General features: G+C 42.6%; 1 protein-coding gene across 1 annotated transcript in view; it reads right to left on the bottom strand.

The window, feature by feature from the left end:
* Positions 1-14,204, bottom strand: part of LOC139637913 (collagen alpha-1(XXIII) chain) — a 117,181-nt gene that overhangs the window by 20,955 nt on the left and 82,022 nt on the right. The window contains exons 3-7 of the mRNA XM_071506892.1: positions 11,164-11,208; positions 7,985-7,992; positions 6,820-6,846; positions 718-744; positions 605-631 (exon numbers count right to left, since the gene is read on the bottom strand). Coding sequence (XP_071362993.1) covers positions 605-631; positions 718-744; positions 6,820-6,846; positions 7,985-7,992; positions 11,164-11,208 — 134 coding nt within the window. The remainder of the gene's footprint in view (positions 1-604; positions 632-717; positions 745-6,819; positions 6,847-7,984; positions 7,993-11,163; positions 11,209-14,204) is intronic.

Here is a 14,204-nt window from a genome sequence, read left to right as displayed (position 1 = left end):
CCTAATGGTGTTTGGAGAGGAGCTATTCAAACAGCTCTCATTATGTTGTGAGGGGTTTACGTTTCAGCAGATGACTAGTCGCCCTCTCATCAGGGAAAGCAACCAGAGAGAGGGGCTGAAGGAGGGGTGAAGGGCACTATAATGACTTTTTAAAGAGCCTCAGTTGAAGGTTATAAACTCTATTCTCACTGGTATGTAACCCATTTGCTCTGCATCACCCGTTTCCACGCTACACCTGGGTGTGTCTGAGAGTGCGGTGGGGCTGTGGGGGGAAGGTTGACGGATGGGACTCAGAGGTGAAGTGCGAAGGGGATTTCAGCACTCGGTTCAGTTGAGCCATGACTCCCCCGCGGCCTTGAGCTCTGGGATGACTTAAGAGGTGGAACAAGAAACAAGATGGCTACCGTGGGTGTTTTACTCACTTGCAATGGTCCCGTAGGAACAGTAAAAATGATGGATGAGGTATAGCAAACCGTCACCTGTCTTACAGGTCAAATACCCCCCTGGATACACGGATAGACAGTCTTTGGGTATGAATTTTTCAGTGTAATAGATATGTGTTATTAGAAAACCAGAACAAGACAACAGGTGTGTGATGGTGTACCTGGCTTCCTTTAGGACCTGGTAGACCCTGAGAGGAGACAACACAGAAGTAAAATTAAACTCAAGTCAGTCACTTAAAGCATGTATTACAAATGTGTGTATGGGAGTACTCACAGGTTTGCCATCCAAGCCAAGTGGACCCTGTTGGAAGCAGATAAAGAGAAATTATAAAAAGACAAAGTACAAAGTTACAAGAGCCATGTTGACACAAAACCATTAAATGAATAGTTTGCCATTTTGGGAAATATGCTTATTCACTTTCTTGCCAAGAGATAGACGAGCAGACTAATTACAGCTCTCATCTCTCTGCGTGGTATCAATCCTCTCATCTAACTCTCAGCATGAAAGTCAGTACGGTAAGAGTGTTTCTTTAATGACTGGCTTCTAAATTATCCTCTGTGAGTCTGTCGTGAATAAACAAAATGATTAAGACACTGTAAAGTTTTAAATATTACAAAATATCATAAAGCAGCTTTGATTTATTAGGAATTCATAATATTTGAGTCTTATACTTTATCTCTCAGGAGACAGTGTAAATGATCTGAAGTTGAGTGGTAAAACAAATCCACCAAGAGAGGAGAGTAAAAATCTTGCTTGTAAACATAAGAAAAGAAACAGCTGCAATTATTGGAAAGTTGAGGATACAAAATAGAAAAAGGAAGAAAGTTGTTCTATGTATATCCTGCCCCATATAACTGTGTGTGTCTGTTTATCTTTCTGTCTGTCTGTCTGTGTGTGTGTGTGTGTGTGTGTTCATAAGGCTCAGACACTGAGATGTTTCCAGGTGGTTGTGGTTTATAATTATTCTGAGATTTAGAGTGTGGTGTCCAACATGATAGTCTGTGGGTGGATTTGATCCAGCTGTATTAATCTGCCTCACAATCTTTGTGGTGATGAGATAATCCAACATGCGGTGAAGTACGTTTAACGTCCCTATCCAACCTCACCCAAGTGCTGAAACAGCAGTTCAAGTTGTCCACTTTGTTTACCTCAGTAAAAACAGCCGAGGAGTCATTGAACCTCCTCTGCAAAGCAACACTCAGTTCAAAGGCACAAACCTTTAGATCCCTACTTAAATGTAAAGGACCAGTCGGCTCTTGGATCAAACTTTCCAAAAACACTTATATGTGATGTATGTGGTAAAGGCTAATGTTGACTTCCTCCTTAACGACCATACTTGATGTTAAGCTAACAGTTTTCACAGGGTCCCTTGAGTTGTGGGGTGCTCAGCCCTGCACAGTCCTGGTGGCTCTGCAGACTGTAAACCATCACTAACAGTCAACATCTCTGGCCTTGGATTGCTTACATAACTTAGGCTTTTCTCTTCATCTCCCTGCTTTACCAGACCCATGGGTGCTACCTGACCTGAGTTCCTGTAGTGAAAACCTACCACAGTGTCATCACTGCCGTCTTTGACAGATGGACAGTACGCACATGAGGATGAAAGGAAGAGGAGAAAAAGAAGAGAGGGAGTGAGATGTGGAGCTGCGTCTTTAATAGCTCGTGTGATCATTTACTGCTCCTCTTTAGTCTTGTAATGGGCCAGCATGGCTATAAACTTTCATCAAAAAAGTTTTTTGATGAAAGTTTAAGTGGTCAGTCTGTATAAAAGAGATTTCTAAAAATACAGAGAAAAGCCCTTGAGGCCCCTGATGACTTTTTGATTAAGGGTCTCTTGTGAAATCAGCAGTAGGTGGCTGAGACTGGGGTGGAACAAATGACTGGGACCAATTGGATGGCAATAATTTAACCATAACTGACTGAAGTTGAGAGGATCTAATGCTCTGCATTTCTTTCACTGGAGGCTACAGACAGTAGTAGACAGGTCGTAGCTTCATTGCTCTGTTAAATGCAGCACGCTGTGTTTATCATGTCATGCATGCAAGTGGGAGAATTCAAATTAGCCTCCATATGTCCCAGTGAATTTTCCCTGCTATCTGTATTCATATGGATCTATGCACCGATATACTGTATGTGTGTGTGTGTGTGTCTGTGTGTGTATGAGTGGGTTGATATCTCTGCAGCTGGGAGTGTTTATCAGACCTCGGCTCCTTCAAGACTCGTCAGGATGAGTATGTGAGGTGTACATGGTGAGGTCATCGGAGCAACTGGAGCAAAAAAGACTGATTTATAGCTGCTAACAAGCCACACAGTGGCCTGTGAAGTCTGTGTATGTGTGTGTGTGTGTGTGTCTTCCTTTGTAAGAATGTGTATGAATTTTTTTGTGTCTGGCTGTGAGAGCAGGTTTATTCTCAACAATAAAACCCTAAATCTAATAACTGGCAGCATATAAAAGTTTGCATATAATATATAACTTAAATGACCTTACCTACTAGTAATAAGGAATAAAATACAACACAAAAATACCATGGCTACCTAGAGCAATAATTCAAACGACAATATGGTGGTCCAGGAAGCTCTTTTACGACTGATAGTAAGACACTTTAAAATATACGAGCCTTAACTTAAATCAGCAGCAGAAGTCACAGGGAACCTTTGATGGAAACCATGGGGAAAATTGGCCAGTAGGGTTCATATGAATAACAATATACGAAACAGAGAAGCCAACGGGAGTGGATTTTGATATGTGGCCCTTAGTAATTTGTGCCTTACTTTCTGTATAGCCACATTGTTACACTGTACTTCTTCTGCGGTACAAAGCTACATTACAAGACAGGCTAGCCTATATGGCAGGAAAAAGAGCTGGAATGCAAATAAAAATTGAAAAGGCAGAAAAAGAGAAGAGAAATGAGCCACTGCTAAAATCTCCTCATCTCAGACCACAAATGGATCAGGCTGCAGAATTTAAGGGAGGAAGGAGAATAGAGAAACAGGGAGTTTAATGCTGAGAAAAAGTGAGAAAATAGTCCTGAGATTACCACCAAAACCTCAAGTGAATGGGAAAATGGGGGGAAATGAAATAATGCCTTTGTGTGTGTGAGTCTTTGTGTGCATTTCTACTCTGCAACGCCATCTTCTCCTGAGCGTCCCTCAGCAGATAAAAATAAAAAAGAAAGACTCTACTCAGCATTCCCACCAATTAAATGGCTTTTAAGCACATTTCTGGAAAATAACTTGGCCTGCAGGAGGGCTCATGTCTCTGTCTGTGTTTGCATATGTGTGTATGTGCATGCTGACACATGCATGTGTGTGTATGTGTGTCTATTAATCTCAATGAAACAGGGCGAGGGGCGTCTTTACTGTCTTTATTGTACTCCCTATGGTGCCATCTGGTAATTATCCTGCAGGGTGTAATTGTTGAGGATGCAGCGTGAAAAGTTGGTGTCTGCACATCAGGGCAGATGTCTCACCTAGAAACATACATGGTAATGTGTCGCACACATTAGGCTCAATGAGTGTAATTATGTAACGGCAAAACAGAGGACAATGGAGAGAGTGGATACTCTTTTTAGACATTTCCTCTCTCCTGGTTCAGCTTTTCTTCCTTCCCTTGCATCCTTTTGATATCATCATTTCCTCTCTTGCAGTGATCCATAAACCCTCCTTTGAATATCTTTAGCTTCTTTCTCCTCTCCTCTTGCCACAGGAACAAACCTCTACTCCATGTCAGGGATGCATGAGCACAATTTATGATACATGGCATTTGCTACTTTGAAAAAAACATAGTGGCTGCATCCAGAACCAAAGAGCAGAATAAAGCATACCAGTGCTGTGTGATTTGGGACAGAAAATTACTGACATGTTTTTGGGTGACTGTCTGGTTTTAATCTTGCGCTCAGCAGCCTGGAAAGCTGAACAATGGAGGCCTTGGCCTGTGTCCGCCGAGCGAGGTCCGCTGTCTGTCACAGGCTGGCACTCTCATATAAACACGCTGGTGGCAGGAGAACCAACGGGTGTGTGTGGGTGTGTGTGTTTACTCCTCCGCACTGTTCTGTCGGTCTGCCTGACTCTGATTGTTTGACAGCGGGAAGGCTCCTTTCTGAAACCGAACCCCCTTGTCCATGATTTATGAGAGGAAGAAGTGACGGGGGGTTGCATGAGGAGAGAAAACACACATCAGCACACACACATACACACACACACACACACACACACACACACACACACACACACACTTATCACAGTGTTATGCTTGAGATGCACACAAACCACATGTCATTAACACTGTTTACCATATAACTGATGCTTCAGTGGAAGTGGGCGGCTGCATGTATTAGTCTGATGAACTTAACGTCTGTGAGACATGTGTGCCTTACACACTGACATACATGCATGCAGCTCATATAAATATTGTTATTTGTTCATACTGTTGAATTATGTGTTGATGAGTCCAGTTACAGAATTAGACTCATGCCTGTTGAGGGTTAAAGGCTTGAATTCTATTTAAGTCAGTGACACATAATAAGTGTGAGAGAGGGCAGGAAAACAAAGCGCTGGAAACAAACCTAGCTGTTTGTTTTAACAATGGAAAAATAAAGACTGAAATCTTGTTGGCACTAGTCAGGGGCACAACACACTGCAGTGCTCTCCGGAAGCTGACTTGACTCATTTGTGTTGATGTGCACATGCCCTCTCCATATGAGCCAACCATGTGAGCGAAGTTACTGTTCTGAAAACATATCTCTCTCTCTTTCACACACACACACACACACACACACACACACACACACACACACACATCTGCACATATGGACACAGATACACAAACACTGATACCCAACATGAAGACTGCCCCTTTTTTTTTATCTTGAATGTTGGAAACTTGATCAACTCTGTTGTTGCTAAATGAAACAATGTGCCGTCCATGTAAATTGTCAGTATGACTAATCTACTGTTGTTTCACTGTAACTTCATACATGCAGCTTCCTAAATCATCATACCCATACATACGCATCACAACAGGAAGCTGCCTCTTACACTTACAAAACAGAGCTCCTCCAGCTCCAGTATGTAATTATAGAGCTGCGAGGACTGATTTCATTACTAGATAGGCTCAGAAGGATTATTCAGATTATTTACTTCTAAAGATGTAAATTACATCATTTCCTTAAGCAGATGTTTTGTAGTTAAAAAGAACATCAGCTACAATGTGCCAAGCCTTTGAGATTTCAAAATGAAGACAGTGACAAAGATGAATAGTGTCACAGGCAAACAAACACAAGTGCAGACACACTTCTCTGTGAGCTCGGTCCACCTGTGTGTAATTAGCAGCAGGCATTTCCCGTCAGGAGGGCTGTGCAGTGCCAGGCAGACTGGGAATCTGACTGGGAGAGAGCCCCATGGGGAATGAACTTCCCAAAATTCCCAGCGAGACAACACACACATAACGACACGACCAACAAGACGCTGTGGAACATGACACCGGACGACTGCTTTAGGTGGCCATGGCAACCAGAGAGGAGGGACAAGGGGTCTCACAGGATGGGCAGCACGCTCACACACAGGCCCTGCACATGCTAACGCTTCATGTGATCTGTGCCACCACGGAGCCTGAACTCTTGAAGGATGAGGATGTTTCTTTATTAGATGATGTGAATTTGATGATGGTTAAACCACAAATCAGCAACAGTCATGAGCCGTTTTGATGTCAGAAAACTAAGCGGCCACTAGAGGCCGCTATTTCTCTGGATAACACAAGAACTGGCTCACTGTGATCTGCTTTGCATTCTGTAGTTATGGATTGACACAGTTGTATTATTCAAACTGTTAAACCCCATTCAAAGGCTCAAGGCTTGTGGATGAATGTTTCACATTTTCACTGCTATGGTTTACACTCCTGTGGTTTATGTTTACTGATGATATCTTAACCTCAATAATGCCTCGATGTTTATTGCATTTCATGTTTTCAAATGTGTTTTATTTCACCATTTGCTGCCTTGAGTCAGTTGTGATATTTCATATTGCCAAAGGGAAATAAAAACTTTTCATCCCATCTTACCGCTCTGGACAGTCAATGTCTGTTTGTCTTTAAATACAACTGTCTTTGTGTTTGAGTCATTTGTCAGTCATGGGGCAGGATACATCACTGATGAAGAACAAGTGGGGAAGATCACAGGAAGAGGCAAGGAAGCAGGCAGTGATTGGACTAAAGGTAATTTCTTTAAAAGGAGTAGAGAAGAACAAAAATCAGATAAAGGCCTAATGGAGCTGTGGGAAAAGTTGGAATAAATCAAGAGAGAAACAACTGGAGGGAGAACAGAGACATGATTGGGTGAATTGAAGAGTGACAGGATAACAATAACAAATCAAATTTACCGGGTATCCATCCCGTCCAGCCTTGCCCTGGTGAGGTTAGAGATTAAAGCATGAAGCATTGAGACAGGTTAGAACAGAAACCAAGAGATGCACACAACACGCTCTATGCACATCAAGTCGTCTGGTCACCATGTGCCAGATGATAATGATGTCACAGGAAGATGCTTCAGTTTTTACAAAAGCCGTAATTTTACAAGTTTGTTCTAGATTGAATTAAAAAGAATTTGGAGTTCGGGCAATTTAAAGATTCAAGTTTTATGTTCAAGGTTGAGTCTTATCTTAATTTTGTGTTTTGAAATGGACATTTACATTGTTCTGGGGTTATTTTTGACAACTTCCTGCCTTGACTCAGACAAACTGCACTGACCGATTGTTACTTTGGGTAGCAGCAGCTGACTCTGTGTTACCACACCTTCCCATTGACTTTATGTGCTGTAGGCAGGACTTTGGATGTGTTCAGGAAAAAGAAATTATACATCGTTTCATGCATACTTAGTGTAAACCAGCTGCACAGACAGTTTTCTCCAATAAAACCATTCCCTCCATTTTCAAAAGGTCAACCATTCTGTTCGGATGTTTCTGTAAAAGCTTTCACTTCCGCCTCTGTCTGTCTGATCTGTGCCATATGTGAAATAAAATATTAAAACTAAAATCACAATTAAACAAACAAAACTGAAGGCAACAGCTGTTTTCACATAGTGTGTGTGAGTGTGTGTGTGTGTATGTACGACGGAGTGTCAGCAGGAGTTATAGTCCCATAGAGGAGAATAACTTGCCGCCTTAACCATCACCTCACATACACACTGATACACACACACACACACACACACACACACACACACACACACACACACACACACACACACACACACACACACACACACACACACACACACACTTCCCTAGGTGGTCCGTTTATTGCTGTGCTCTGTGGATCCACATGTGTGAGTGAGTCTGTGACAGTTTGTGTGTCTGTGTGTTTTGCTGCTGTGGGAGAAAAGATGATTTTTGGCTGAAACAGCAGTTTGTTGCATACAGTGCACTAAGAGGGGCAATATAGTATAGTGCGTGCATGTGAGTGTGTATGTCAAAGGGAAGGACTGTAATAGTTTTGTGTCCTGCTGGTTGATCTGATACTACCTGGATGAAATGAAATTGTACTTACAGGAGGTCCTGCAACAGAAACAGAGAAATCAGACATTAGAAAAAAAATTCTACACATCTCTACTGACACATGAAGCAAAGCATGTGTGAGTTATGGTAACTTCTGGTTTGTACAGCAATCAATTCCTCCGAACAGTGGTATGCAACAAAAAATTGCACATGCAATGTGGTTTGTTAGATGATGACTGTAATTAACCACCTAAATATGGTACAGAACAAGCTCATTAGAGCAGCTGCCAGTGGAGTTTGTGGTCAACCCGTTATGGTAAACAGACTGCTGGGTAATGGCTCATGTTTTGCATTAGGATATGAAGTCATGTCAAGACTTTGTTTCCTGAGAAGATACGGGTGTATTAGATCGAGGACAGACAGGGAAAAGGCTGGGGTGTGTTGGCAAACTGTGAGTCCCTTTAAAAAAAAGATGTCTCAGAGGTTTCTCTGAGGCAGTCTTTCAGATCTGATAGAAATCCTCTGATGTTGAGCCTCAGCAGCAAAGAGTACATTCTGCTTCTAATACTTAGCCTAAGCAGAAACAACAGTAATGATCAAAGGACTCCTCTCGTTCTTAGTGGTCTTGGTTTTAATGTAATATTCCTATAAAAAACATTCTATTAAATATGCAATGCTGGGGACACTAATAAACCACCCAAATCCCTACAAAGTTAATATATTATTTTGTTATTAAAAAATGTTATATTAGTGATTTGGTTCATATTTATCTGATCTAAATTTCAAATCAATCATGACGCTGATTTATACGACTGTGAACATCTAAGGCATGATTTGGTATAGTTCTGGTACAGCACAGATCATCAGCATGAATGCAACACTAAACACATTCATAAACTCAGCAAGATTGAAAACAGACTGCCTCTGGGGTATTGTGGGATATTTGTGGTGTTTTGTTACTATTCAAAGACACAAAAAGTCCTGCTAACGTGACCACAGTTGATGTGAGCCTTCAAATTTGCTGTTGAAGTCAAGGGAAAGAGCATTTTTGTGACAAAAGAGGGTTGAAAAAAAAAAGAAGGTGCTTGGAGTGAAGAGGTGTGAGGGAAAGAAGAAGAGAGAGAGGTGCTGGGGTTTATGAGGCATGAAGACCAAGTAAATCAAGTTTCGCTGTGTCTAGACGCTGCGACGAGAACCTCCTGGGCTAGACAGTTAGGCAAACACACACAAACTGGCAGTAAGGCCAGCTTTAACCATTGAACTTGAGACAGGTGTGTGTGGAGACTAATGAGAAAGAAAGAGACTGAAGGAGTGAGGCAGAAAGATAGAAGTCAACAGTGGAGGAAAGGAGAACAAGCTAAAGAGCAAACAAAAACAAAAAAATACTGAGAGTTGACGGCAGAGACAAGGTAACAGCTGATTTTAAGATGCTTAAATACTCTGTCTGCCCTCTTTCCTGTTATTCAGGTTGTGTTTCTGTTCCTCGTCTCCACTCCCATTTGTTTTTCTGAGAGAACAGGGAAAATCTCTTCTGGTCTTGTAAAAAGTTGTCCCAGGGTCATCAACTAGCTAGAGGATGGTGCAACAGTCTGTACATGCCACCTACCCCCGCACTATAACCCAGGCTGCAATGTGAAGATACAAAACTAAACAACATGTGAGAGAACCTAAACAGAACCACATCACACAGACCCTCCTACCCTTCTGCCAGTGAGTGTCCGATCTCGGCTGTAGCCTAAACAGCCAGTTTTCCCTGAACGAGAATTCCCCCTGCTAAACACCAAGAGGAGGAAAAACATTTAGCTGTTCTGATGATCGCCTGATGGAATCGCAGAACTCAGAGGGACTTTCGTAATCTGTTGTTTAAGATGTAGAGGACATTTGAAGGGAAAGTGTGGTGATACTCTCTACTATATTTTTCTTATTGTCAACAAATTCCATGAAAAATCCAAAACCATCCACCATTGTTGTCCAAAAACTATTAAAAACACACCAGTGAACCACAGTGTTGCACTGGGTCAATCCCACAAACACTGTCATGCTGCCATAAATACTCACTAGTGCCAAATCTGCAGATGAAAATAGTCCCTGACGAGAACAATTTTAACTCCGGGCTGAGCAACGTTTGCTTAAAACTACAGTGCCCAGCTGGTTTAGGAACTTACTGGGACTTTTTAAAAATGGAAACATGTATTTGTGACCTGTATTTGAAGATTTTCATCTTCAGTAGGAACAAATGGGATTGGGACAGAGAGTTGCAAACACGCCAGGGAAGTCAGAAAGTTTCGAGAAACTGAGTAATACATTGTTGGTTTTCGACTTTTCATGTAATTTGCTGACGGTAAGAAAAACACAAAATATCTCCAGGCTCATTCAAACAAAGTTACACAATAGATTTCAAAATAAAGGCCTTTTGGCAGTACAGCGTATAAAACCTATAAGCATAAAAAAGCTTGCAAAAGTTGATTTCAAAGATAGTCTTCTGCTGGACGATAACTTCAGATTGGTGCAGTGTGCTCCGTAGAGCAATAAAGTTTATTGGGGATCTACCACTTAGTCAACATTTTCACAGGAGCAGATCACATCTAATTAATCTCCACAACAGTGAATCACAACCAGACTGGAAATTTCCCATCTGACACATATCCTGCCAAACAACTACAGTCCTCCAGGTTTTGATAAAATCTTCTTAAATCTTCTGGACCATGATTTGTTGGAGTCCACACTTAATAAAAAACATCTAAAATCAGGATGATTCAAACTTGTAGGACATCCGATCTATCTGTCAAGACGACCTTTTGTGTAACAAGAGTCATGTCTCTGTACTGTTTTAGTTTCTTGGTGACTGTGTTGCGGTCTGGATTGCAAGAAAAAGCATCGCAATAATGGTGGGTAGTGATGTTGGCAAGGGAGAATCTCATTAGGCCCGCACTACTGCAGCTGCTACTGCTCAGTGAGAACGACTGACATCTGGGCAAAGTTAGTGCAACCACATGGCCAAAGTTAGCGCTATGCTGCCGCAAATAGGGAGGGACAGGGAGAAGGGCCAACTGCAGCCCATCATCTGCCGGCCTGAATCATGGGTCACTGCTTTTACCAGCCCTGCGACTGACCCAGTCACCCAGGATAGGAAGGAGAGAGTGAGAGAAAGAGATGAAGAAAGAGTGTGTCTTGCTTGAAAAGAGAGTAAGGAGAAATGAACAAACAAAGCAGGTGGTGGGCGTCACTTACCAGGTTCCCCTCTTCTTCCCATCCTTCCTCGCTTTCCTGGAGGCCCTGTGAAAAACACACAGACAGAGCAATAAATCCCCCGAATCAGCACTGCAGGGATGAATAGAGAACAACCAAGCATCACTTGCTATTTCACTGCTGGTGGTCATGTGTTGCCTGGCATTACGTCTGTGTGGGCTGGCACAGTACTAAAATGTCTATACGTAAGCACCAATTCAGATGCTAGAGACAAAAACTAAATGACAAGAAAGATCCCGTCACACTCTGAACGGAAATGTACTGTATGATTTTATTTCAGGCTGAACGTACTGGACCTTCAGGCTTGTTTAAGACGGACTCTCTCCTCACTCTGGCTGAATATCAGGCTCATCAGACTCATCGCTCACTGCCTGGCCTCCATCCAGCTACCCCCCTCTGACCCTGCAGTGATGCAGCTGGTAGCACCACCTTTCCGGGAAAACGGTTTCTGTTGTTGATGGAGAAGTCTGGTAGGGTTGTGAAAAATACCAGGAAGGCTGCAGAGGAACTAGAGGATGATGATGATGATGTGGCCAGAGAGAGGGCCGGCCCAGACTCTTGGACCTCATGCTGCTATTAAGACCATGAATCATTTCTACACCGCCATTGATTTGCGTCAGAGTCTGCCTGGTAATTTAGCAGAAGTGTTGTTTAACAAGTCGGTGCAACTGACTATACATCTCTGCTCAGGCTCATAAAGATCGTACACCCCTCCTCTTCAGCTTAGCAACTGTAACCTGGCACGGTGGGCCTGTCAGTTCTCCACATGTTGAAGCTGTATGCATGGTGCTGCAGTACGAGCAATACTGAGCATTTACAGAGGAGTTTGGAGGGTCATGTTTGTTTTAACCTTTTTAACCTAAACATTACCCAAGATAACTTTAGATTAGTCCTCATCCTCCTTTTCTTTTGTAATATTAGAGGTGAAACAGACTTTCAGCTATAATAACCTTTATGTTAATTGCACATATATGTTCTTATGTCTTTAAACAAAGAGAATTAAGTTAAACTAAATTTCCCCTTCCGTACAAGAACAATTCAGATCCTTTATTCCCATGTCCTCTGCATGGATCCTCATCATCACCTTACTTCTACTCTTTCTTTCCATGCGCCCATCCTCCCAAGCTCAGTCCTTCTATGTAATGAAATAGGAGCCATACTGGGCACTGTTCCTGATACTAAGTGGTTGTGGCTGCAGACATGTTTTCCCTATTGTCATTATTGGAGTTATTGTAGTGGTCTAATCACTTCCTGACTCTGCCAGTTCTTTCAAAGAGAGCTCAATCCTGTTCCTCCACCTCCTCCTCATATCTACCTCTCCCACTTTCATCCCCCTTTACCTTTCTTTATGCAACAGCAATAAGCTATTAATGGCTTTGGAATTGAAGGATAAAAGAAAAAGCATAAAAAGAGCTTAATTGTTGCCATTGCTTGGCTCTATCTACAGAGTACACCACTGAACCAGAATTTTACTGTTATTCTTTATCTGATTCAATTAACCATTTTTAGCTCCCGGCGGACTTTTTTGGCAAGCAGAAGAAACAATTTAAAAATGTTACAATGGAGAATGAGTACAGCTGTGCACCTACTGACTCCCATTTCAAATTTATGTTTCAACAATTTTGATCATTTAGCACCTCTACACCTTCAAACCTCAGACACAGATGCCAGTTAACGCACACGCTCTGCCAGTCGCAGCATTTATATTAATGGTCTCCATATTCCATAGTGGGCTCTAGGCTACCTCCCCTGCTTCAGCCCCCGCAGCACATAAACAGCAGCGTGGAGCTGTTCTACTGGGGGCCAAGGTCTCTGCAGAGAGAAAGCCTGAGCATTTCCCTAGGGCTGGTGGGGAGGTGGATGGGGAGGACGAGCTAGAAAGGGGGGAGACAGGAATGTGTAAGGGAGTGGTGGGATGGGGAGGAAAGAAAAGGAGAAAAATGTAATGGGAGGGAGATATACTGAGGTTAAAATGACAGGAGAGTCCAGGAAGAAAGATGGCGGAGCAGGGACAGATGGATGCCAAGCTTCACAATCGCTTCAAAAATCCTTGTACAACACGGTTACTGGATTATAAGATATGGGTCACCAGGGGCCACGCCTGTGACATAAAAGACAGCCATGAGCCATGTCGACAGGTCAGTCGCCAAATGCTGTAGGAGCGGGCGTCAGAGTGACTGAAACATGGGAGTGTGATTGGTCCTGAGTGGCAGAGCTGAGGGAGGGCGGAGGCAGGCGCTGACAAGCTGATGTAGGACTGGATTGACTGGAGGACTTAATGGGAAAAACAGCCGCACAGCAGAGCAGAGTGTACAGAAGTGTGGCAGTAGTTCACATTCCTATTTCAGGAGAGAGCAGTGAACACATACCTATTGAGATGAAACAAACAAACACACACACATAAACACACAGACACATGATGTGACTTGGGTGTCAGTCTTGACTTCCTGTGTCGGCATACCAGGGTCAGAAAATGTCACACAGGCACACCGAAATAGAAAAGTGTATAGTATATGTTAGCCAGAGTAAGAGATAGTCTGGAGGACCATGTTTTACTCCAACACAGTAATGGGCTATATCATAATTTGACCTATCCTCTTCCTCCTTCTTTCTTTGTAGAGGTCGAATCTTATCAACATCAAAAGAAAGTTGATGTCTCAAAGACAAAACACCACTTTTCCCCCGAATGATCGGTTGGTTTATACAATGTAAAACAGATGGGAGGATACCAAACAAGCAGACAGAAGGGACTGAGTCAACGGATGCGCTACAGTGCTGAGATGGGAGGACAAGTGCTGAGTGTCCTTCACTGTTACAGGTGTTGAAAAGCCCCCAAAGAAAGAAAGATGGGCCTCCACAAACATCAGGCAGTTAGGAAAGAAAACTACATCCTGTGCATAGATACGCTCTGTGAGACACAGACAATGCTGGGTGTATGAAAGGTCACTCAGCATCAGCTGTCATGATTAGAAGAGTGATAATACACACATATACTGTACACACACACACAAACACTGAACTGC

This window comes from Trachinotus anak, unplaced genomic scaffold (assembly GCF_046630095.1).
Source record: "Trachinotus anak isolate AG129_WGS33_773 ecotype Australia unplaced genomic scaffold, CSIRO_AGI_Tana_v1 ptg000021l, whole genome shotgun sequence".
In the NCBI taxonomy this organism is placed as follows: Eukaryota; Metazoa; Chordata; class Actinopteri; order Carangiformes; family Carangidae; genus Trachinotus; species Trachinotus anak.
This window is presented reverse-complemented; position numbering and strand designations above follow the sequence as displayed.